General features: G+C 39.4%; 4 protein-coding genes across 7 annotated transcripts in view; 1 reads left to right on the top strand and 3 right to left on the bottom strand.

Moving 5' to 3' along the window:
* LOC109142286 (membrane-spanning 4-domains subfamily A member 8-like) overlaps nt 1-6,729 on the bottom strand; it is a 20,551-nt gene extending 13,822 nt beyond the window's left edge. Inside the window, exons 1-2 of one of the 2 annotated variants that reach the window (XM_027287064.1) lie at nt 738-869; nt 379-452 (exon numbers count right to left, since the gene is read on the bottom strand). The gene's annotated coding sequence lies outside the window, so the exon portion shown is untranslated. Of the gene's footprint in view, nt 1-378; nt 453-737; nt 870-6,621 lie in introns of those variants that run through there. The other variant, XM_027287065.1, reaches the window with a different exon arrangement.
* Nucleotides 1-9,751, bottom strand: part of LOC113747372 (membrane-spanning 4-domains subfamily A member 8-like) — an 18,258-nt gene extending 8,507 nt beyond the window's left edge. Inside the window, exons 1-7 of one of the 2 annotated variants that reach the window (XM_027287062.1) lie at nt 9,644-9,750; nt 8,891-9,085; nt 8,691-8,807; nt 8,364-8,420; nt 8,051-8,257; nt 7,614-7,736; nt 7,087-7,342 (exon numbers count right to left, since the gene is read on the bottom strand). In XM_027287062.1, coding sequence (XP_027142863.1) covers nt 7,271-7,342; nt 7,614-7,736; nt 8,051-8,257; nt 8,364-8,420; nt 8,691-8,807; nt 8,891-9,067 — 753 coding nt within the window. In that variant the 5' untranslated portion in view covers nt 9,068-9,085; nt 9,644-9,750 and the 3' untranslated portion in view covers nt 7,087-7,270. Of the gene's footprint in view, nt 1-7,086; nt 7,343-7,613; nt 7,737-8,050; nt 8,258-8,363; nt 8,421-8,690; nt 8,808-8,890; nt 9,086-9,643 lie in introns of those variants that run through there. The other variant, XM_027287063.1, reaches the window with a different exon arrangement.
* Nucleotides 9,752-12,129: 2,378 nt separating this feature from the next.
* Nucleotides 12,130-16,683, top strand: LOC104932169 (membrane-spanning 4-domains subfamily A member 8). Of its 2 annotated transcripts, XM_019275191.2 has the most exons (8): nt 12,130-12,272; nt 13,088-13,148; nt 13,892-14,086; nt 14,225-14,344; nt 14,910-14,966; nt 15,073-15,273; nt 15,531-15,653; nt 16,080-16,683. In XM_019275191.2, the coding sequence occupies exons 3-8, from the start codon at nt 13,910-13,912 to the stop codon at nt 16,143-16,145; spliced, it is 744 nt and encodes a 247-aa protein (XP_019130736.2). In that variant the 5' UTR covers nt 12,130-12,272; nt 13,088-13,148; nt 13,892-13,909; the 3' UTR covers nt 16,146-16,683. The 2 variants fall into 2 exon arrangements, with proteins under 2 accessions (XP_019130736.2, XP_027143294.1); XM_027287493.1 differs by lacking the exon at nt 13,088-13,148.
* A 1,508-nt stretch (nt 16,684-18,191) lies between these two features.
* LOC104932167 (1-phosphatidylinositol phosphodiesterase) lies at nt 18,192-19,948 on the bottom strand. The gene is made up of 3 exons (XM_010747331.3): nt 19,541-19,948; nt 19,357-19,430; nt 18,192-19,257 (listed from the first exon to the last, which is right to left on the bottom strand). Exons 2-3 carry the CDS (start codon nt 19,407-19,409, stop codon nt 18,411-18,413), a joined length of 900 nt encoding a protein of 299 aa, XP_010745633.1. The 5' UTR covers nt 19,410-19,430; nt 19,541-19,948; the 3' UTR covers nt 18,192-18,410.
* Between the last annotated feature and the right edge of the window lie 5,487 nt (nt 19,949-25,435).

Below are 25,435 nucleotides of genomic sequence, written 5' to 3'. Positions count from 1 at the left end.
GACAAACTTTTTTTTTTTTTTTTTTTTCCAACATTCTTTTTATTGTTTTCACAGTATAACAAAGAAATACAAATAAATACAATTACATGCCTCGAACAAACATGTCAACTTCCCATCCCCGGTTCCGCCTCGTTGGTGTATTTTTGGTTTTCAGCACACCTGACACACTTTCTCTCCTGTAAAGTTCACCTACTTTCCAGTCAGCTTGACTCTGAAATATTCACTTGTAAACAAACTTTATGAGCACTGAAAACGGATGCGTTCACTTACTGTAGATAACAGCGGTGGACTTCATACATGATAATGACTAATTGTAATTAGGCTTCAATCTGCTGCTTTAAAAGGGTTCCATGAATCATACATAGAATATAAACTTACCTTGTTTGTGTTTGTTGGAGAAGAAGCGAAATGAATGTACTCCAGTCAACAGAAACGTTGGTGTTTTGTAGGTGCTTTGACAGTTGTTTGGAATGAAAGAGGAAGAGAATTAGTGTTAACCTGTTCCCAGACGTACCTCCCTCCAATAAGGAAGTTATAGAGAAACTTAACCCTGTGCTGACTATTCAGAGATCTGAACAAAAATATAAATGAAAGACTTTTGTTTTTGCTCTCATTTTGCTCTCACACAGCACAACGCCACAGATGTCGCAAGTTTTGAGGGACCGTGAAGTTGGCATGCTGACAGCAGGACTGTCCACCAGAGCTGTTGCCTGTGAATTGAATGTTCATTTCTCTACCATAAGGCGTTTCAGAGAATTTGGCAGTACATCCAACCGGCCTCACAACCGCAGACCACATGTGACCACACCAGCCCAGGACCTCCACATCCAGCATGTTCACCTCCAAGATCGTCTGAGACCAGCCACTCGGACAGCTGCTGCAACAATCGGTTTGCATAACCAAAGAATTTCTGCACAACTGTCAGAAACCGTCTCAGGGAAGCTCCTCTGCATGCTCGTCGTCCTCATCGGGGTCTCAAACTGACTCCAGTTCATCATCGTAACCTGGCACGTTGGAGAGGTGTTCTCTTCATGAATGAATCCCGGTTTTCACTGTTCAGGGTAGATGGCAGACAGCGTGTGTGGGTGAGTGGTTTTTTGATGTCAGTGTTGTGGATTGAGTGGCCCATGGTGGTGGTGAGGTTATGGTATGGGCAGGCGTATTTAACGGACGACGAACACAGGTGAATTTTATTGATGGCATTGCGATTGCAAAGAAATACCGTGACGAGATCCTGAGGCCCATTGTTGTGCCATTCATCCACGACCATCACCTCATGTTGTAGCATGATAATGCATGGCCCCATGTTGCAAGGATCTGTACACAGTTCCTGGAAACTGAAAAACATCCCAGTTCTTGCCTGGCCAGCCCACCCACTGAGCATGTTTGGGATGCTCTGGATCGCCGTATACGAAAGCGTGTTCCAGTTCCTGCCAATATCCAGCAACTTCGCACAGCCATTGAAGAGGAGTGGACCAACATTCCACATCAACAACCTTAACAACTCTATGCAAAGGAGATGTGTTGCACTGTGTGAGGCAAATGGTGGTCACACCAGATACTGACTGGTTTTCTGACCCCACCAATAAAACAAAACTGCACATTTCAGAGTGGCCTTTTATTGTGGCCAGCCTAAGGCACACCTGTGCAATATTCATGCCGTCTAATCAGAATCCTGATATGCCACACCTGTTGAGTGTGGGGGATGGATTATCTCTGTCCAAGATAGAAGTGCTCACTACACAGGATTCCACAGATTGTTTGGAACAATTATTTGAGGAATTGTTATCTTTTGGTATAGAGAAATATGTTTTTAGTCTTTTGAGTTTCAGCTAATGAAAAACTGGGAGCAAAAACAAAAGTGTTGCATTTATATTTTGTTCCAGTGCATGAAAAGACATACAAAACAATGAAAATGTTTCTAGCAAATCAGATGCTTTATTGCTTTAATATTGTCCATAGCAAGCAAAAAATCATCCATTAGTGCCACAACACGTGTATGAACCTCCCTTTACCACATGTATAACAAACAATGCCTGTTAAAGGCACATTACTCAATAGAAGGTACAATAAAACCGAATATATTAAACAAATAAAACATAACTCGAACAGAAAGAAAATGGAAGAACAACTCTTTTTTAAGCAACCCACGTAGAAAAAGACCAAAAGTTTGAGACCAGATATGTTATGTAACTCATGGACTTACAGAACAAAAAGTAGTGGTGTACATCACAGGATTATAGTAAAAGATGATAATAAAGCATCATTTTCATTTAGACTGCCCATCATAATGTTATTGGTGACGTCCTCCAACAGCGGTTTTGAGGATTCGGGTCATCCGTTCTCTGAAAGAGAAAAATAGATCAGAAAAGAGACATAACATTTTCTAATGCATTTTTTAAAGATATAGTTTTGTTTGGAAAATGACTTCTAACAAAGAGATGAGAAGATCACATTCCACTGTCAAACTGACTCTGAGCTACAGCCCACAGGTGATAGCTCAGCCTGTGAAACATTTGGAAACAGCTGTCTGGCCTCGTCCCCCCAGGTTTGTGTTGAATCTTCCTGGGTTAACAAACAGGTTCAACAGTAAGATGTGATTTGAGTACTCTACCTAGTTTTCTTTCTTCTCCTGCCTCCTCAGAGCCTTGATCCCCAAGACGCAGACAGAGTGATGCTGACACAGAGTCCAGGAGACAGGACAATCAGCACAGACAATGATGCCTCTGAATCATCTGAAGATACAAAATATTAATTTTTTATTAGCTTGATACACTTAGACTTTTGTTCTTGATCGGCCCCACATCACCAAGTAAATACAAACCTCTGTTCAAATGCAGGCCTGATTTGGTGCTGAACGGTCTAAAGTCTTGTTTGATGGTGAGTGGTGGGCAGCTCTTCTGACTATTATACTGTCAAGGGGATTCCCACCAATCAGGCGATTTACCCATCATTTCAATGGTGGTAGTCTAGTTTAGGCTGTGCCTCATTTACACTCATCAGTTATAATTTGCCACATTACCCGAATCAGTGCTTTGGCCTCCAGCATTTCTCTTCATGATGTCCTGATGAGGAAGATGAGAAGAGCTCGTTGTACTTCGAATAGCGATAATCATCACACATTCCCACAAGCCCTGTGTATGTCCATACTATTGGTGAGTACGATGGCTGTTAATGGCAAAGGCAACTCTGCTAGATTGAGAACCACACTACGGAGGATGACCTAAAATACAAGAAAACACCACCACCAGGTGATAACAGCATGCAGTACACTTCTTTTTACAGCAATGAAAGACAACAGGAGGGTGTTATAAAGCTGAACTACTCACCAGACATGGGACTGGGCGCTTCTCGGACAAAATTCTCATGGCCCCGAACTAACATACATAAGAGAACAAGACAAAAAAAACAAATCTGTGAACTCCATTTTCAAACAAACACTGTTATTCTCACCGTTCATTTTGCCAATCAAACTTGCTCGATTTGCCTGTACAGATCCATTACAGAGTGTGTATCCGGTCCACTGTCCCGTGTCAGCTCAATAAAAGTTATATTTGTCTTCACTTCACTTACTGAGTTACCAGTAGCTCCTGACCAAAAAGGTAATCGATATTCCTCTATCCACCAATATATACCATCACCACTAAAGAGAATTCCTCGAGGCAAGTTGAGCACCCCACCATATGCAGAGACCGCTGGAGGAGACACATCAAGTCTAAACAACAGAACACCTGCCGTATAAATGCACTTACCAGGTGACACTTACAAGTTAATTGGGAGAGCTGCCCTTGATACAGAACATAATGTTATGTTTCATTGTCTGGTCTAATTATAGTCACCACAGATCAAGAATTAATTCTAGTATTTCTAGTTTTTCACTACTACTCAAAGTGACAGAGCAACTTCATCATACCAGGTTGTTGTACCAAACCGAGTACAGAATCTGAGAAACTTTCTGGACCTCTTCACAAGTTGCGAGACACAGGAAGCACACAGGATCGTAACAAAGGCCCTCAGGATTGGCACAGTGGAGGACAAGAACTTGGGGATCAGGGTCAAAGTGAACACAGTGACCCCATCAGCCTTGGCTATGGTCACAAGAATCCTGCCATGCCTTCTTGTAAGACGAAAAGACACAAGTATAGATCAACTATATACTTGCTAAAATCAGGTATGGCTGCTGTTCCTTTAATCCTTAAACTCATCTGACCATCTTTATTCAAACTGACAAACAGTTTACAACACTGGTTGTTTTCTATTTGCCGTGCTACAGTTCACCTAGCTAATGAAACTTTTCGCTGTGTGGAATGCCGCCCTCAAGAAGTGAATCGGGGGAATCGATTATCTCTGACAAGGCTTTTTTTTTTTTTTTTCACCAACATTCTTTTTATTGTTTTCACAGTATAACAAAGAAATACAAATAAATACAATTACATGCCTCGAACAAACATGTCAACTTCCCATCCCCGGTCTTTACAAGTTTTCAGATTCTTGGTTGTGTATCAGGTTAGCGAGTTCCTTATATAAAACATATAGTAAAAAAAAATTAAATAATATTAAAACAAACATAGTTCTGTGATATTAAGTACTGCAAAGCACTACTGTTTACATGTCCCCAGACTCTTCCATTACATGAGACAAATCAGTCCTTGATACATAGCTAATAAAGGGGTCCCAGATCTGGTGGAAATTATGTTGTTGGTGTCTTATTGTATATGTAATTTTCTCTAAAGGGAGAGTTGAAGACAGTTCAGACAACCACCTCTTCACACTTGGGCTACTGATGTTTTTCCAAGAGAGGGCTATTACTCTCTTTGCCATTAGCGCACTTAAATCTACAAATATTCGTTGATGCTTTTTAAACTTCAAATTATCTGGATACAGACCAAATATAAACAAATGTGGAACTAGGGGTATTTGAATGTGTAAAATATTTTGAATACATTGTTTTATTTCTTGCCAGAATTTTTGTATTTTTGTACATTGACAGATACAGTGGAAAAATGTACCCTTTTCCTTCTCACATTTAATACAAATATCAGGTTTAGCACTGTTATATTTGTGAAGTTTTTCTGGGGTAATATACGTTCGCATCAACCAGTTGTTCTGTAGTATTTTCAGGCGTGTGTTAGTAGTTCTTGATTGTGCTCGAGCGCATGCCTCGCCCCACTTTTCTACTAAGATGTCCTCCTGTAGATCTTCCCTCCATGCCCCCAGCCTCCCTGCTGATGTTTCTGTACTTCCATCTACTAGGCATTTATACATTTTGGATATTAGACCCCTCCCTAGACAATCCATATTCATTAATTCTTCTACCGTGGACTTTTCAGGGCTGCATAATGTTTGGTTTTGGTGTGTTATAATGAAATTTCTCAACTGTAGGTATTTTAAAAAATGGTTACGGGGTAGATTAAATTTATCAGCTATTTCTCCAAATGACATCAGCACTTTTTGTGAGTTGTAAAGGTCTCCTATTTTTGCCAGTTCTTTATTAGCCCAAGATTTAAACCCCCCATCTGTTTTACCTGGAGGAAAGGAGTAATTACCCCATATAGGGCTGAAAATAAAGAGGGTGGGTGTTTCTTTCAGATATTTTTTAACTTGATACCACACTACAATCATATTTTTCACAATAGGTTTTTTTTTAGGATTTTAATGTTTGTTGAGTACAGGTATACTGGGAGGGGCAGATCTAGGTGTAGTTCTTCCATTCCTTTCCAGAGAGGAACATCTATTTCTGCAAAATAAAACAAGATTATTCTTAATTGAGCTGCCCAATAGTACCAGAGAGGGCAGGGACACTTGAGTCCTCCTCTGTCATAAGGTAAATACAGTAGTGATAGTCGTGTCCGGGGACGTCTATTATTCCACAAGAATCTAACAAACAGTCCTTTAGGCCGAGTGAACAGGTTGCTTGGAGGAGGAAGTGGAAGGTTTTGAAACAAATACAACAATTTGGGCATTATATTTGTTTTAAGGACGTTTATTTTTCCTATTAGTGACATAGGTATGGGTGTCCACCTTTCAAATAATTTTGAGATTTCTTGTAGTAGTGGATCATAATTACTGGCTACAATATGTCTAAGTTGTGGGACTATTTGAATACCTAGATATGTGATACAGTCCACAATTTTAAATTGAGTGGCTGTTTTAGGAGGGTTTTTACTTTCTAACTGATTTAAAAGGATTATTGATGATTTTGATTTGTTTAATTTATATCCTGAGGTCTTCCCCAAATATATTAAGGAGTTCTAATAATTCAGGAATGGATTTTTCCAACTTCTTATGGAATATGATTACGTCATCTGCAAATAGAGCCAGGCGGTGTTCCTGTCGTCCAATTGATATACCTGTTATAATTTGGTGTGTTCTAAGTTGGCGTATTTTTGGTTTTCAGCACACCTGACACACTTTCTCTCCTGTAAAGTTCACCTACTTTCCAGTCAGCTTGAACCTGAAATATTCACTTGTAAACAAACTTTATGAGCACTGAAAACGGATGTGTTCACTTACTGTAAATAACAGCGGTGGACTTTATACATGATAATGACTAATTGTAATTAGGCTTCAATCTGCTGCTTTAAAAGTGTTCCATGAATTATACATAGAATATAAACTTACCTTGTTTGTGTTTGTTGGAGAAGAAGCAAAATGAATGTACTCCAGTCAACAGAAACGTTGGCGTTTTGTAGGTGTTGGGCAGTTGTTTGGAAAAGGAGGAGGACGAGAATTAGTTTTCACCTGTTCCCAGAAGTACCTCCCTCCGATAAGGAAGATATAGAGAAACTTAACCCTGTGCTGACTATTCAGCTAATCATCAAATATTTGTAGATAGATAGCAGAAATACAAACAATGAAATGTTTCATAGCAAATCATTGTGATGCTTTTATTGCTTTAATATTGCACCATCGCAAGTAAAAATACAATCCATTAGTGCCACAAACACGTGTATGAAAGTAAAAATACAATCCATTAGTGCCACAAACACGTGTATGAACCTCCATTTTACCCAAATGTAACAACACACTGACTGTAAAGGCACATTACTCAATAGAAAGGTACAATAAACCGAATATATTAAAACAAATAAACATCAACAGAGAATAAAATGGAAAGCACAACTCTTTTTAAGCAACCCACGTAGAAAAAGACCAAAAGTTTGGATTGGACCAGATACTTTATGTAAATCATGGACTTTACAGAACAAAAAGTCAATGGTGTACATTCACAGGATTATAGTAACAGATGATAATAAAGCATCATTTTCATTTAGACTGTCACCATATTGTTATTGGTGACGTCCTCCAACAGAGGTTTGCAGGGTTCTGGGTCATCAGTGCTCTGAAAGAGAAAAATAAGATCAGAAAAGAACATAACATTTTTCTAATGCATTTTTAAAGATATAGTTTTGTTTGGAAAATGACTTTCTAACAAAGAGATGAGAAGATCAATTCCACTGTCAAACTAACTCTGAAGCTACAGCCAACAGGTGATAAGCTCAGCCTTGAAACATTTGGAAACAGCTAGTCTGGCTCGTCCCAAAGGTTTCGTGTTGAATCTTTCCTGGGTTAACAACAGGTTCAACAGTAAGATGTGATTTTGAGTACTCTACCTTGTTTTCTTTCTTCTCTCTGCTCCTCAGAGCCTTGATCCCCAAGACGGCAGAGCTGATGCTGACACAGATCTCCAGGACCGACAGGACAATCAGCACAGCAATGATGCCTCTACGAATCATCTGGAGGCGCACAAACGCAATTTAACTTTTTTTATTTACCTTGAATAACCTTAGACTTTGTTCTTGATCCGGCCCACATCACCACAGTCTAAATACAAAACCTCTGTTCAAATGCAGCACCTGATTTGGTCTGAATCTGGTCTAAGTCTTGTTTGATGGGGATGTGGTTGTGGAGCACTCTGCTATTAAATACTGTCAAAGGGTGATTCACACCAAATCAGGCGATATTTACCCATTCATTTCAATGGTGGTAGTCAGTTTAGGCTGTGCCTCTATTTTACACTCATCAGTTATACAACATGTGCCACACTTACCAGAATCAGTGCTTTGGCCTCCAAGCATTTCTCTGTCATGATGTCCTCATGACGAGATGGAGTACTGTATCGTGAATAGTAATCGAAGTAATCATAAGATCGACACAGTCGCCAAAAACTAATTGAGGTTATTTGTATGCTGTAGAGTACGATGGCTGCAATGGCAAAAGCAACTCCTGCTAGATTGAGAATCACACTGAGGATGACCTAAAATACAAGAAAACACCACACCAGGTGATAAACAGCATGCAGTACACTTCTTTTTAAAGCAATGAAAGACAACATGAGGATGTTATAAAGCTGAACTACTCACCAGACATGGACTTGGGCACTTCTCGGACAAAATGTTCATGGCACCGAATAACATAAACTACAGACAAGACAAAAAAACAAAATCTGTGAACTTCCATTCTTCAACACAAACACTATTATTCTCACCGTTATTTTGCCAATCAAATTAGCTTTGATTGGACCTGATACAGATCCATACAGAGTGTGTATCCAGACTGTCCAGTGATCAGGTCCAATAAAGTTATATTTGTCTTCACTCTCGCTCTGGGGGAGACTTTGGAGTATACATGTGTACATTTTGCGAAGAAAAAGAGAATTACAAATACAAATACAACATTAGCTTACTTACCAGTGCTCCTAACCAAAAAGGAAATCCGATAATATACATCCACCGAGAGATACCACCACCACCAAAGAGAATTGCTCCGAGGCCAATGTTGAGCAACCCAACCATAATATGCAGAGCCTGTGGAGGAGGACACACAGTATAAACAACAGAACACCTACATACTCACAGAGCAACTTCAAGCATACAAGGTTGTAACTCACCCCGAGTACAGACTGAGAACTTTTCTGGACTCTCTTCAAGTGCTGAGACACAGAGCAGCACACAGGACTGTAACAAAGGCCCTTCAGGATTTGGCACAGTGGAGGACAAGAACTTTGTGGATCAGAGGTCAAAGTGAACACAGTGACCCCATCAGCCTTGGCCATGGTCACAGACATCCTGCCTGCTTCTGTAGACTGAAAAAGACACAAGTATAGATCAACTATAAATCTGCTAAATCAGGTTATGGCTGCTGTTCCTTTAAATTTAAACTCACTTACCAGTCTTTATTCAAACTGACAAACCAGTTTTACAACACTGGTTTGTTTTCTATTTGCCCGTGTTACAGTTTCACCTAGACAATGAAATATCACTTTATGAAATGACTGCTCAAGAAGTGAATCTGGGAGTTATTTTCTGACAAGCTCACATTATTTCCAAACCCCTGAGTGCAAAGGACTGTTACAATTATTCACAACACAGTTTTTACTACGTGTTTTACAACAGCAAAAAGTCACAGCTGATTGTTTCATTGGTATAAGTTGGTGTATTTTTGGTTTTCAGCACACCTGACACACTTTCTCTCCTGTAAAGTTCACCTACTTCCCAGTGAGCTTGAACCTGAAATATTCACCTGTACACAAACTTTATAAGCGGTGGACTTTATACATGATAATGACTAGATTAACTGTAATTCTGCTTCAATCTGCTGCTTTAAAAGTGTTCCATGAATCATACATAGAATATAAACTTACCTTGTTTGTGTTTGTTGGAGAAGAAGCAAAATGAATGTACTCCAGTCAACAGAAACATTGGCGCTTTGTAGGTGTTGGGCAGTTGTTTAGAATGAAAGAGGACGAGACTTAGTTTTCACCTGTTCCCAGAAGTACCTCCCTCCAATAAGGAAGTTATAGAGAAACTTAACCCTGTGCTGACTATTCAGCTAATCATCAAATATTTGTAAAAAGATAGATATAGACATAACATTTTTCTAATGCATCTTCATAAGATAGGCTATAGTTTTGTTTGGAAAATGACTTTGTAACAAAGAGTTCGATGAGAAGATCAATTCCACTGTCAAACTAAATCTGAAGCTACAGCCAACAGGTGATAAGCTCAGCCTTGAAACATTTGGAAACAGCTAGTCTGGCTCCTAACCAAAAAGGAAAGTCGCTATACATTTGCCACCAAACGGCTAATGTATAGCGGTTGAGCAACACAACCATAATATGCAGAGCCTGTGGAGGAGGACACACAGTATAAGTATAGGTATAATATTAGTATTCAAAAATGGATTCAAAACAGATGATCGAAGCAGCAGTAGTTGTCACGGCAGGTCAGTGGCAGCTGCGCCACACAGCGGCAGCGGTTGAGTGTTTAATTAAGAAAACATCGCAAAATAATGCAGAAATCACGTAATGGAAATGCCAGCGAGTCTAATACAACAAAAAATAAAAACAAATGCCCATAACAGCGGCAGTTGCCAATTCAAATTGAACAATACAAATTATGTGATTTGAATTCAGTTTTTAGTTTCAATTATTCCAGTTAAGCAATTCAAGTTCAAATATAAATGATTCAAATACGTTCAAAAACGCCGATGATTACTTGATTAGATTACTGCACTGCTCTTTTCACTGAATTATCAAAGAATTCAATGTTGAGTTCTTATTGCTCCTAGAAAACAGCATCTTCTGGTTTTTAAGGATTTTCTTAAATATATATAACTCACCCATACAAATTATATTAAGCCTTAAAGTCATGCATAATTAAGAGTATGGCTGATTTGATTGACAGTTGGTGGTATTATAAATGGCTTGTTTGAGCTATCAGGCTTTACTCATGTCCACCCACCCTCCACATCTTTTTTTATTATTTTTTTTATTTCCGTTTTTTATTCAGGGAAACCTTTGACTGAGCAAATAGCTTCTTTTACAGCAATGCCCTGATCACAACAAACATAAACAATATACAATAAATAGCCCAAGCATAGTAAAACGATTAACAGTTAAAACAAGATCAAGTTAAAACACATTTTAAAGCAAGGTCAGTTAAACTAAATCAGTTAAAGCAAGAACACTGTATATTTCACAAATCATGTATTAAAACTTTAAAACGGTTTACAGACACAAGTTGGTCTAATTTCAGTGTCTCTTCCATTTAGTGGGTGCATTAAACTTAAAAGCTAATTTGCCAGCCTCTGATCTTATTTGGGGTGTTTCCAGTTGTTATAAAAATTAGGATTGTACTGGGCTGCAGATGTTTTAACTCTTAGAGGGAGTGTATGTGTGTTTTGTCTTTTTACATATCTTGTGTACTCCCCCTATCTAGCATGTGTTTGTTGAAGCTGCCTGGGAAAGGAAATTTTAAAAATGTTCAAGGACATGAGAAACAGACTAAAGGAAGTGTCATTTTGGACAAGAAACATAATGTTCATTACAAAGGGGAAAACCAAAAAAGGAAATCGTTAGTGGGAAGATGTTCGAGACAGCCCATTTTGAATGAATTGTATAAAAACTACCTGACAGAGCTCCACAGGGAGCCTTTTTCTCTGTAACCCTCTTGTGTGTTGCACTGTTAAACACTTCTTCTTGTACAAGAATATTAAATTCAACTTAAACTTTGATACTTTGAATCCAGTCCTCCTTATTCAAAGGTTCTTCTTAAAAAATTCTCATGACACCAGTGTTATAAAACCATGTGACCTTGTGCTATATGTGAGGTGTCTAAAATTTAAAAGAGAAGTTAGGTATGATTGTAATTTGCCTTGTGGTGCTTTGTAAATAAAAAGGAGGCAATGTCTTTCCCTCCTCTCATGGAGAGAGGCCCATCCTCCACTCTCATATAGTTTACAGTGATGAGTTCTAAAAGGATCACCAGTAATAAAACGTATAGCACTAAACTGTGACTTAGATTAGGCGAGAGCCACTGGATGCAGGAATCCCAAGATGGCAGCAGCCAGAGCTACCCACAGTAAAGAATGGATGTTGTAATCTATGACGTCACCTATGGGTTTTCTGAACAGCTGTCTTGAAGCTTAAAGTGTCCGGCAAAGACAAAAGTCCTTTGTCTAACAAACAAAATATGAAAAAAAAAGGTTTCTTCAATTCATATGTTAGGTGTCACCCTGATAATGCTGCCTTCACAAATATTTGTAATATGAAATTCAAAGCAGAATATTCACAGTTGTGTTGAGCTGGATGATCAGCAAAGAGTTAAGTTGCCTCACAGCTCCAAGTCAGGGGGTGGTACTTATGGGAACAAGTTGGCAAAACTCCTGTTCTCCTCTTCACAACAATAACTGCGCTACAAACAATCCCTAGAAAGAGCGCGTGTATTGGAGTACCCACATTTAGGATTTCCTTCTACTCGAAAAGACAAAAGGTAAGTCCTAAGAAGTCACCTAATGACATTATAACCAGTTTAATCCTTATGTGTATGGTACTGCTGCTATTCAGTGCTTATGAACTAACTTCTGAACAATGTCTCATGAGAGAAAGTGTGTTTGTCAGGTGAGTTTGAAACCAAATAAAAAACTCTAAAAGCAGATGGTTTGTGTTAAAGTCAATACAACCCATGCTTCCTGCTCGCCTTGTGCCTGCAGGGCTGATTAGAAGCAGTGCTGCCACTAGTGGCTGGAAGCTATACTACCATAATACTTAATGTAGAGTCGTATTAAACTATCTATTGCATTAAATTTTTTTCTTTATTTTTTCTTTCTGCCGAACAATTATTTTAAGGTCAAGAAAGAACTTTAACACTCAGCTCAGCTACTTCATCAGGCAGAGGAGTGTGTTCTTCTTTCTCACATTTGTATAAAACATTTTTATTTATACAGTCGCTTTCTATTTTTTTTTATATAGTCTTTGTATCGATGTTTAGCACGGGTTAACTTCTTAACACAGTTATATATTTATTTTTATATGCAAATATAATTTTTTAACTTTCAGAGTTTAACTCCTCTGCACATTTTAATTCCTCTGTACATATTTAAATCCTATGCAAATGTTTAATTTCCCTGCAAATTTTTTAATTTCTCTGCAAATGTTTAATTCCTCTGTGCATATTGAAATTTAGATTTATCTAAGTTAATTTTAACATATGGATACTGTGTTATAGGTTAATCTAATGCAGTGTAGCTTCTGACCAGCAGTGGCAGTAGTTTGTGCTGTGACTGGTCGCCTTTGTTTTTCAAACAGCCCACCACAGACTGTCGGTATAAATCGCTGCTTCTTCACCACTGACTGTTTTCTCCTCCTGGTAGGTGTCAGAGAATAATGTCACTAAACTCTCCTCCGTATAAATATCTGTATCTGATCCAAGTCAAGTTAATACGACGAGGAGAAGAGTCATTGTTATGTAATGTTATGCTCTTTTTTTTTTAAGTGGTCAGCTTATTTTAGCCCTGGTGTTTCGGTTTAACGAGTGACCGTGTTAACTGGTGACCGTTACCCGAATAGGTCTGTGGTTGTCGTAGTCCCGACAGCTGTAGCTGTTAAATTAAACCACCAAAGACGAGTCAGGTATGTTTGTTTTATAACGTCAATGATCTGTTTCAACACCTAGTCGTAACTACGACAGCCACAGACTAAAGGTCACCAAATAACACGGTCACTCGTTAAACCCAAACACCAGGGCTGAAATCAGTTCATATTTAAGTTGCAAATAAACACAAACCACTATACATACCCAGCTGAAACTAATGCAGCATAATACAACAAGCTCTAGGCTGAGGCTCTGGGCCGAGCTCTATAAATGCTTCATCATGCAGTTTCATACAGTATGATGCAGCTTAATAGCATATTTAATTGGATCCTTTCTGCCTGGTCAATATCAGGGACATTTGAGCATCGTGTTTACAATGAATGTAGCATTTCTCCTGCAGACTAAACTTCTTCTTCTTCACACAACAAAAGCCACGTATTATGACATGTTGGCTTCTCGTTTTTGAAAAATTGACAGGAGGACGTATCACATATCATAGTTTTTCTCGTCTCTTACAGTTTGCAGGAACAGGCAGGATGTCTGTGACCATAGCCAAGGCCGATGGGGTCACTGTGTTAACTTTGACCTCTGATCCCCAAAGTTCTTGTCCTCCACTGTGCCAAATCCTGAAGGGCCTTTGCTACAGCCCCGTGTGCTGCTCTGTGTCTCAGCACTTGAGGAGGGTCCAGAAAAGTTCTCAGTCTGTACTCGGGGTGAGTTCCAACCCTTATCTTTGTAAACTTGTGTCTATGTCTCTCCAAGGATTGCTCTCCAGTTAAATTTGTCACCTTGTGACTGCAGGTATACCGTGCAGGTGCGTGTTGGTTATACTGTCCGTCCTCCTTTCACAGGCTCTGCATATTATGGTTGGATTGCTCAACATTGGCCTTGGTGCGATCCTCTGTAACTGGGGTAGTGGCTCTTCGTGGGAAATGGAGAGTACCCTATATCCTTTTTGGCTTGGAGCACTGGTAAGCAAGCTAATGCTTTATTTGTATTCTTAATACACAACATACATCTGTGTACCCCCATTCTTTGCCATGGTTGCTACTTAAAGGAAGTGTCTTTAGTTGGTAGCCTTCCATGTAAATGATTTGAAAATCCCTTTAAATCAGCAGTTTGATAATCATAATATGGCTGTATTACAAGAAATACTGCTACTCATAATGTTTATGTTATGTTTGCTTATAGAAATTCTAGATCTTAATGTGCACAAAAAAAAAAAAAAAAGACTGATGATTGTATCAAGGCTCAGGAAAGCTCCAGAAATCTGTTGCTGGTAAACACATTTTGTCACTGCATCTACATATGCAAGTTTAGACTCCATGCAAAGAGAAATCCAGATATCAACAACATCCGGAAATGTACGGAAAGTGTCACGTGGTCCGATGAGTCTACATTTCAAAATCATGTCATCTGGGCTAAAATAACTTTTTACAAACCGTCCCAACTTTTTTCAAATAGAGTTTATATTAATACGCCGTTTGCATGGAAGAATGGAAGTTCACAGATTTAGTTTTTTTGTCTTTTCTCTAGTTTATCTTATTCGGTGCCATGAGCATTTTGTCCGAGAAGCGCCCAAGTCCATGTCTGGTGAGTAGTTCAGCTTTATAACATCCTCATGTTGTCTTTAATTGCTGTAAAAAGAAGTGTACTGCATGCTGTTTATCACCTGGTGTGGTGTTTTCTTGTATTTTAGGTCATCCTCAGTGTGATTCTCAATCTAGCAGGAGTTGCTTTTGCCATTGCAGCCATCATACTCTACAGCTTAAATATAGCAGAAATAGGGCTTTGGTGGATGTGTGGATCTGATGATTATTACTATTCAAGACACCATACTCCATCTCCTCATGAGGACATCGCGACCGAGAAATGCTTGGAGGGCAAAGCACTAATTCTGGTAAGTGTGGAAAATTTTGCATAACTGAGAAAAAATAGAGGCTAAACTGACAACCACCATTGACATGAATTGGAAAATATCGCCTGATTTGATGTGAATTGACACCAAATAAGACCAGATTCAGACCGAATCAGGCGCTGCATTTGAACAGAGGTTTTGTATTTAGACTGTGGTGATGTGGGCCGGATCAAGAACAACGTCTAATTTTATTCAAGCTAAATAAAACAAAAATAAAAATTGTTTATGTGTCCTTCCAGATGCTTTTTAGAGGCATCAATGCTGTGCTGATTGTCCTGTCGGTCCTGGAGCTCTGTGTCAGCATCAGCTCTGCCGTCTTGGGGATCAAGGCTCTGAGGAGCAGTGAGAAGAAAGAAAACAAGGTAGAGTACTCAAAATCACATCTTACTGTCGAACCTGTTGTTAACCCAGGAAAGATTCAACAAAAAACTCTACTTTCTTTTTTGATTTTTAATTGCTTTTTGTAGGATAACTGACGCACAGGAAGCCAGTGCTTTATTTTCATCTTGGCTTATTTCTGCCATTTACAGTGCATATGAATTAAAGGAGGAGTTGGACAGTAGCTGCAGATTCAATATCCAGTAATTATTATTATAATTGATCTTCATATTTAACTCTAATTTTGGGATTTATGTATATTTTCTATTTTCTCCTTTTTAATATTGTGAAATTTAGGATGTGCTTAGATTCTCTATGATTGTATGCAATATGTGAATGTTTTAATATTAAAGGTTTGAGTAGGTGTGCATCTTTTTACGTTCTTTTCTGATATTATTTTTCTCTTTTAGAGCAATGATGACCCAGAACACTGCAAACCACTGCTGGAGGACGTCACCACCAACCCTACAGCCTGAAAGAAAACCTCTGCTTCATGCTATCTGTTACTATAATCCTATGCATTTACAAACCAGCATGGAGGAAGTGCAAACCACTGCTGGAGAAAGTCCTGGATAACCTTACAGTGACAGTCTAAATGACAATCTCTGCTTTATTATCATCTGTTACTATAATCCTGTGCATTTACACCAGTTACTGTGTGTTCTGTACAGTCCATGATTTTCACAAAGTATCCGGTACAAAACATCTGGTTCTTATCCCTGCAAGGGGGTTGCTTTAAAAGATTTTCACTTATATTTTATATTGTATTTTCGGTAATGATCTGCACTAAACTGTATGCTGCTGCCAATTTCATTCTTCTTCATTCTGTTGGTGTTTATTTGTGTTAATATATTCAGTTTATTGTACCTTTCTGTCAAGTAATGTGCCTTTACAGTCAGTGTGTTGTTACATGTGGGTAAAAGGGAGGTTTATACATGTGTTTGTGGCACTTGTGGATTTAAAAAAAATTTTTTTTATTGTATTCTTTTGTACAATATTAAAACTTTGAAAAAATTTTTTTATTGTATTCTTTTGTACAATATTAAAACTTTGAAAAAAAAAATACAGGCATCAAATTGATTTGCTATGAAATATTTCATTGTTGTTTGTATTTCTGTTATCTGTTCAACATCTAGTTGTAAAAAGTCTGTATGGATTAGGCTCCAAATGTTTTATTTCATCCTGTGTTTATAACTTACATTAAACTAATTGAATCCATCATATCACTTAAAACATTTCATGCAATTTCGTGTCATGTCTTTTGGCTACAGCCCTGCTTGTCACTGGCATCTTTCGTTTGTTTTAGATATAAAAATCGCACAGGAACACAAATTAAAGCAGAGTATTCACAAATCTTTAATAATTAACTGAATAGTCACCACTGGATTAAGTTTCTCTATAACGCCATGATGGGTGGGAGGTACTTCTGGGAACAGGTTGACACGAATTCTCTCCCTCCTTCTTTCTCATACAAAACATTTTGTTGAGTGCGGTACATTAATGTTGCTTCTTTCTCCAACAGGTAAGTTTATATTCTATGTATGATTCATGGAACACTTTTAAAGCAGCAGATTGAAGCCTAATTACAATTAGTCATTGTCATGTAAAAAGTCCACCGCTGTTATCTACAGTAAGTGAATGCATCTGTTTTCAGTGCCCATAAAGTTTGTTTACAAGTAAATATTTCAGGTTCAAGCTCACTGGAAAGTAGGTGAACTTTACAGGAGAGAAAGTGTGTCAGGTGTGCTGAAAACCAAAAATACACCAACTTATACCAATGAAACAATCAGCTGTGACTTTTTGCTGTTGTAAAACATGTAGTAAAAACTGTAATGTGAATAATTGTAAGAGTCCAGAAAAGTTCTCAGTCTGTACTCGGGGTGAGTTACAACCTTGTATGCTTGAAGTTGCTCTGTCAACTTTGAGTAAGTAGTGAAAAACTATGAAATACTAAGAACTAATTCTTGATCTGTTCACTAGATTGACAGGAAACAATGAAACTATAACAGCATGTTCTGTAGCACAGGGCAGCTCTCCAATTAACTTTAAGTGTCACCTGGTAAGTGTATTTATACTGTGCAGGTGTTCTGTTGTTTATACTGTGTGTCCTCCTCCACAGGCTCTGCATATTATGGCTGGGTTGCTCAACATTGGCCTCGGAGTAATTGTCTGTAGTGGTGATGGTAACCCTTGCTGGATGTATATTATCGGATTTCCTTTTTGGTCAGGAGCACTGGTAAGTAAGCTGTTGTATTTGTATTTGTAATTCTCTTTTTCTTCGCAAAATGTACACATGTATACTCCAAAGTCTCCCCCAGAGCGAGAGTGAAGACAAATATATATATTGATATATTGCTACTTCTATCTAAGATAAACGATCTGAGTACTTATCTCAGCACTCCAAGGAGCACTTTAATGCAGCATTAAACTCCATATAAACTTCATACAAAGTCACTGAGATCAGAGACAAAGAGATTAAGCTCATTAAGCAACACAAGCTTTAGATCAATGAGGAGGCGATGAAATGATATGAAATTTATTTTTTCATAATTATGGTCACAACATGTTACTGTCATTGTTCCTGAATGACACAGTTCAGGAAAGGACTCACAAAGACAACAAGAGTATCAGATATCAGAGATCAGTTTTCAGATTAAATTTTTGATTTCCAGACACCACAGTCTATACACTACATTAGATTCAAACCTCTCCAGCACATGGTGGTTCTCCTTGCCATACCTTTACCACCAGTTTAAATTGATGATAGTTTGAATGAGATCAATGCCAGGAAAGTCCATGGCAATGATACCAAAGCATGGTCTGGGCTGATTAGGGTAGAACTGTCTCAGGTATTGATTGACCCATGGGTTTACCTTTTCAGCTACTCTTTTTGGAGTCAGTAACATTCCCCAGAAAGTACCAAGGCCAGTGCCGCTAGTGTAGGTCAAAACAGCATTGTCCCCTCCATAAGCTACAATGGCTTGGTTCAGCTGATGCATTATTTTGTTGTCTTTATCTTTAACGTTGCTAACCTTGGAGGAGCCTTTCCCATCTGTTTCTATGAGGGGGATTCCAAGTGTGAAGGTGCTCCTCTGCAAAAACACAATTTTCCCCCTGACCTGACCCATAGTTGGCATTCCAGATTGCACCCAGACATTTTGGTCATTGCCAATCAGACTCTGCACCATTTCATTGACAGTTTTCTTCTCAAAAGACTCTGGTTCCACTCTTATGAGCACAGCCTCAGTCTTGAACTCTGACAGGAAGGCTCTGACAGTGTCTAGGACGTCTTTCAGAGTGCTGTGCTGGTATGCTACCCCATCCATGATATAGAGGGTGTCACCCAGTCCGAACACTTTGATATCCAGGAAACGAATGCCGGCCCTGAGCTGATTTTTCAGGGACATGGCCTGGTGTTCAGCCTCTGGACCTCCATGCAGGGCCATGCTGGCATGAGTACCAGGGATGGTAACAAGAGAGAGGGTGTGGAAATCCTCGATGCCTGCCATCCATGGAATATTGTAGGACCCCGGGAGTATTGGGTTTGCATTGTCACTGAAGTACTGGTCTTTTCCATGGCACAAAAAACTGAAGATTTAGAACAAGATTTTGTGATGTTATAACTCTAATTCAAACAATCTATCCTCCTATCCTATTTTACTTGTAAATCTTTCATATTATACTTACATGACAGACAGCAAAATGCAGTGGAAAAGCAGACACTTGTAAGCAGCCTTCATTCTTGCGGAAATACGAGCAATCTAGCAAATAATTTGTAAACAATTACGTATTAATCACATCATCGTCAATAAAAGACATGCATGCAAAATTACTCATGAATTACCCAAGGTAAGCTTGATTGGTACTTTACCTTAAAGCTGCAGCAAACTACTCCAGTGGTCAGAATGTGGACAACTCAACAAATGGCCATAACTTATATTGTTTGGTTATCTGCAAAAATCTAGGTGTGGGTCATAAATATCTCTTCAGTATGATTCAGACGTCTTGATTGAAAAACAAGCACACATATTTGTACAGATAGTGGTGTTTGTTTCCAGGGTGTTTGGGAAGGCGGGTCCCTTCACCGAAACTTGGGTCAGATTAGATTTGATATCTAACAACAGCTTTAAGATACCATATCATCTTTATCGTGACTGGTAAAGACTTGGCAACAATAATAAACAAAAGCTTCACGCCTAAAGAAAACAGAACTGAGTAATATAGTGGTTTTCAAAGTCACACCACCAGTGAGGCTTCAGCAAATCTGGAGGGAGATGAGGGAACATGCTAAAAAAAAAAAATTAAATAAAATAAAAATAAATAATAAATACAAATGAATTATTAAATGTGTTTTTGTAAAATATAATTAATAAGTATCATATCAAAATCTTATCTTATAATCTAATCTTATAATCGCCTTTAAGTCAAACATTCATCACATGAACTGTAAGTGTAACAGTCTGAGCCTGACACAAACTTACAAATTCACTATCCAAAGCTTGAAATTTTAACACTTTTGTTTTTTTTTTTTTTTTTTAAATTTAGGTTGTCTGGTAACATTCTTTTTTGTCAAGAATGTTTTGATGTCGTAGCCAGATCATTTAAAGCACTTCACACATCAGTTTCAGCATTTACATTTGAATAAAAAAAAGGAAAAAATCAGCGGCATGCCAACATGTGTGCCAACATGCAGCACACAACAACATCCTGACTCTCTTTGAACTGAATGGAATGAAACCTTAATTAAAGCGCCTATACAGCATGTCCAAAGTCTGACCCAGGGGTCAATCAATCACGACCCGGATTTAATGCGGCCTGAAGCTTTTATTTTTTATAATGTATTAATTATTGCCTGCTAGGATTGTCATGTCAGGACCATCCTGACTGTTCACTCACTCAGTATAAAGCATATTTACTGTATCATTTTGGAGCAATTCATCCTCAAAGTTCATTATTTTGAATTGAAAAGGGCATTATGTGCAATATTTACTCTACTGTAAAATCCCTTGTTCTATAATTTCTGACAAAGGTTGATACACTTTGGCTAATCCTCCTCCAGTCCTGAGATCAAGTGTACAAACCTTTGTCGAAATTATGGATCAAAGGATTTTACAGTGGCGTAATAGGTTTGCTCGCTCAGTATCATGGACTACATGCATTTACCATACATTCTGTAATACGGGCGCACTTGATTTAGTACTAGACTATCGTTTTGTTTTCTCGAGATCTTGAATTAATTATCTCGTTATCACGGGAAAACTGAGGAAATTATCTCGTTATCACGAGAAAACGGGTGGATTAAAATGTATGTATGTATGGCCTTTTAGGGCTTCCGTACATTAGTGTTCAAAAGTGTTAAAAGTAGTGCTGCCAAAAGAGCTTTGTTTCCCAGATACAGATTAGTGTGTGTGTGAATGGGTGTATAAGAGGCATTAACTTAAAGCCCTCACGAGACTGCGCCCTGGGCGGTCGCCACGTTGCCCATAGCTAAAACCGGCCCTGCTTGTATAGTTTACGGGCAGATCTGCCACATCCAATATGGTGGATGCTTAACTTATCACAGCAACGGACCAACCTGCTCATGAGGCGTCTATGTATATATGTCTATGATCTATCCTAACTAAAGAGAGAGTCTATGCAGAAAGATGGATAAGGACGGACTTTAGGGGGAAGATTTCATTTTAAAAAGTTGCCCGATGGCTCGTTGGACAAAAACAAGGCATTTGCACAGTTTGCAAAGCCGAATTTAAATGCACGACTTTAACATATCACCTAAAGCAAAAACACCCTGCTGAAATTACCTCCAGGGAAGTCGCCAGTCTACACTTACAGGAGGTGGCACTCGTCAGTATATTTCCTCTTCAGTATACTTCCCTCCTATTTCCTTTTTTCTTTTAGCACTGTGCATATGTGCCCTTGAGCCAATAAAATGAATGAATTTAAATATACTTTCTCTGTGATTATTATACATTAATTTGATCATTTCTTATAAATATCATTAGCTTCAGTCTCAAAAAATGCAATTAATTTCATTGTAAAGTGAAACTCAGCTGCCCCGCCGTCATACCAGAAACCCCTTCACACCATATACCCCACTAAAGCACCACTGGTCCCCATTTAAAGCACTAGAATCATTTTAAATACTCCTCATACTTTCAAAGCATCCACATTCTTGCCCCATCCTTACCTGTATAATTTCTCAACTGCTTCCTCTCGCTCCTTCGTTTTCTTCCCTCTCTTATGTCACTGCCGCTCAGTACTATGATAAGCTTTCGTGTTGTCCAACTGAATGATTACCTTGAATATTGCTTTCTTTATCTATAAATCAGTTCATAGTATCACTTGCTTCCATCTTTCTTTATATTTAAGTCTTATTTATTGCTACTTGTTACGTTTATCGTATAGTCCTTTTTGAACCTCAAAATGATTTATTTATTTAATTAATCGCGATTAATCGAACGATTTTGCGATTAATAGTTGTTTTTTTAATCGATTGACAGCCCTAGTTAAAAGTGGTAGTTTCGTTGTCGTGCGGTAGATGGCAGCAAGCGTGACCATAAGCGTCAACCGGAAATACCAAAGAGGGAGGAGAGACAGGGACGACAGAGAAGCAAAATGGCGGAGAAGAGCGGCACAGAGCAAACCGGGGATGACGCGTAGATAAAATGTTCCTGTCGGAGGATCTATGATGACGGTCACCGTCAAAACCCCGAACGGAAAAGAGGAAATAACGATTTCAGGGACTCTCCGTCGCTCAGGTGCGTTAATTCACCATTTTCCAACGCGAAGTCGCGTGGATTTCCTGTCAAACTGTCTGTCAAAAGTCTTTAAGTCGGTCACCGCAGCGGTTTGTAACGTTAACGGTGTTTCGTGGGTCACCGTCTTTGTCCGCAACGATTAAACGTGTCGTCGTCGAAGGGGGTGAAACCACTTACGGTTTAGTTTAGCGCACCGGTGTTTCGGTTAAAGGAGTGACCCGTTTAACTGGTGAACGTCTGTGGTTGACGTGTTACGTAGAACGTAAGAGAGATACGTAGCTGTGTCAAAAACACAAAAAACACAAAAAGAAGACGATTCGGGGTATCTTTATTTGACACTGCTATAAAAAAAATGAAATAAATTAAACAAAAGAAGGCCACGTATCTTCTCTGTTTTTCGAACGCCTGTCGTGTACTACGGCAACCAAGAAGGGGCACCAGGTGGGCACCAGGTAACATGGTCACTCGTTGCCGGAACACCGGAGCTAACGTTGCAGTGGTTGTTTCAAATCTGACCCTTTCAACAAGTCACATGAGTTAAACTTGTCCTCATTTGCCTTAAGGCGATAACGACGGATCCGGGTGACAGGTCGCCGATAGTTTAACATATCAGCGACTGGGTGCGGTGGAGTTGGACCAACATTACTAAGCAAACCCAGAGGGGTTAATGATCAGCCAGGTTTTGTGGTGGTGCCGCTGATCTGATGTGATCTGTTTACTTTTAACCAACCAGCTCCTCTGTGCATGAACCTTGTGGGGGGATCATGTGCATGTTCCACCATATCCAGTGTAGGAGTACTGTCAGACTCCAGGTACAACTGTATTCATGAGGAAAACACTGTGTGGTCACAGTGGGCCACCCTCTGGCAGGAGGCTGGCTGTGGGTCAGATGATCGGTGGTTCGATCCCGGCCCGGCAAGATACTGAAACACAACTGCCCCCGAAGGCTGCATGATCATTGTGTGAACGTGTGTGTGATATGTAGTCTAAAAAGCCTTGAGGGTTAGGAAGAACATATATATCATTAAAACCTCATGCCCCCAAAAGTTTTTTCCCCCATTAGAGTCAGAATACTTTATTATCCCCGCAGGGAAAATTGTGTTTCGTTACAGCAGCTCCCAAACGGTTAAGTGAGACGTAGTAGATGGCAAGAAAAACATTGAATTAAGTTGAATGGTAACATCCCAAGAAAAAAATATACTATATACTACATATACACTTATAAGATATCCATTTTAACACTATCAGGTATTAATAACAGTTAAATAAAACCAGTAACAGTAAAATTAAAGCCAAGTAACAGTGAACTATGCCAATATGTAAAATAAAAACCTTTAATTTAGTCTTTGAGAGGCTGTACGCATCTGTGTTTAAAGTGCGTATGCATGTGTGGAAGATTTCACTGTGTATTGCACAAGCCAGTCGAGTACTGACTGACTTATGTTTATTTGAGGGAGGAGTTGTAGAGACTGATGCTCACAGTAGGAAGACTTCTTGTGTCTCTGTGGAGCGTCTTGGTGCCAGCTAGTCTCTGACTGAAGGAGCATCCTGAGTCTGTCCAGCACCTCATGGATGTGGGTGGGAGTCATTGTCAGCCACCACCGACTCGTAGAACATCCTCAGCATCGTTCCCCAGTATGTAAAGATCTCAGCCTCCTCAGAAGATAGATGGCTGCCCTGCAGGTCTGGGCCACCCTGACACTCTCCAGACCCTACATGTTAACTTAACACACACCTTCTAATAACCTTTTTATTTGACATCTTTTGGATTACTAATGTCTTAGTTTACATGTTTCTCCCTGTCTGCGTGGGTTCTCTTTCAGATACCCCAACCATGCACTTAATAGGTTAATGATGACTCTAAATTTCCCGTAGCCTTCTTCAAAAGTTGGCCATGATAATGTATTTTACTTCTCCGATTGGTAATCTATTTTGCTCTTGTCTCATGTGTCCAGTTTAAACAGGAGGTATCCAAAAGTTCAGTGCCAGCCTGGCCAGCTGGTGTTGATTTTCTGGAAAGATTCTGAAGGACGGTGACACTTTAAACCAGCACGGCATCAAAGACGGGTTGACTGTTCATCTTGTTATCAAGACCACCCCGAAGTGAGTACAATTCAGGAGCCGTGTGTCGGTGAGGGGCGAGGTCAAGCCTCGTAAGATTTTATTTGATGGTTTGCTTCCTCTCTGAAGATCAAACCGGTGGCGGTACATCTCAGGCCAGTTCCAGTGCCACAACACCTCCGAGTAACAGCAGCAGCTCCAGCACCACTGCACCAGACAGAACGGGAGGTGGATGAGTGCAACCGACCGACACAAGCTGCCATCCAATGAGTAAGTGATGGGAAGATGATACCAGTTGTTTAAAACGCCACATCCCAACTATGTGGACACTCTCCGTCAAACACATACATGCAAGGAGCTAATCTCCAGCTTTACTCCCTCCTCAGTGTGGACTCGGTGACCTGTCTGGCTTGTTAGGTCTGGGCATGCGTTCGTCCAACTTCATGGAGATGCCGCACGCAAGGTGCAGAGTCAGCTGATGTCCAACCCACAGATGCTGTCGCAGATGATGGGAACCCGCTGTCCAGAACATGATGTCCAACCCGGACCTGATGAGACAGATGTTCGAGGCAACCCCCAGATGCAGCAACTCATGGAACAGAACCCGGACGTCTTCGCATGTTCAACAACCCTGAGCTCATGAGACAGGTCAGTGCAGAGCTGAACACTAAGGGGGGCCTCAGAGAGCTCGTGCTGACAAATGTCGATTTGCAAACCATTTTCAGTTGCTGTTACTTGAATATTTTGCGGTCTAACTAAGAAAGCAGTACCATACCACTCGAGCGAACTTTCGCTTTGTTTGCCATGGCGCACCTTAGTTATTTTCTATCTTCTAATTTTCTATGGGACGACGTAAGCGGTCTTTTCTCAAGGCAGTGTAGCCAAAAGTAAATGATGCATGTTACAACACCCATGCCGTCGTTTCCAAAGTAAACTCCTACATGCCA

Source organism: Larimichthys crocea, chromosome XIII (genome assembly GCF_000972845.2).
Source record: "Larimichthys crocea isolate SSNF chromosome XIII, L_crocea_2.0, whole genome shotgun sequence".
NCBI classification, from domain to species: Eukaryota; Metazoa; Chordata; class Actinopteri; family Sciaenidae; genus Larimichthys; species Larimichthys crocea.
Note: the sequence above shows the minus strand (reverse complement) of the source record. Positions and strands in the feature narration are given on the sequence as shown.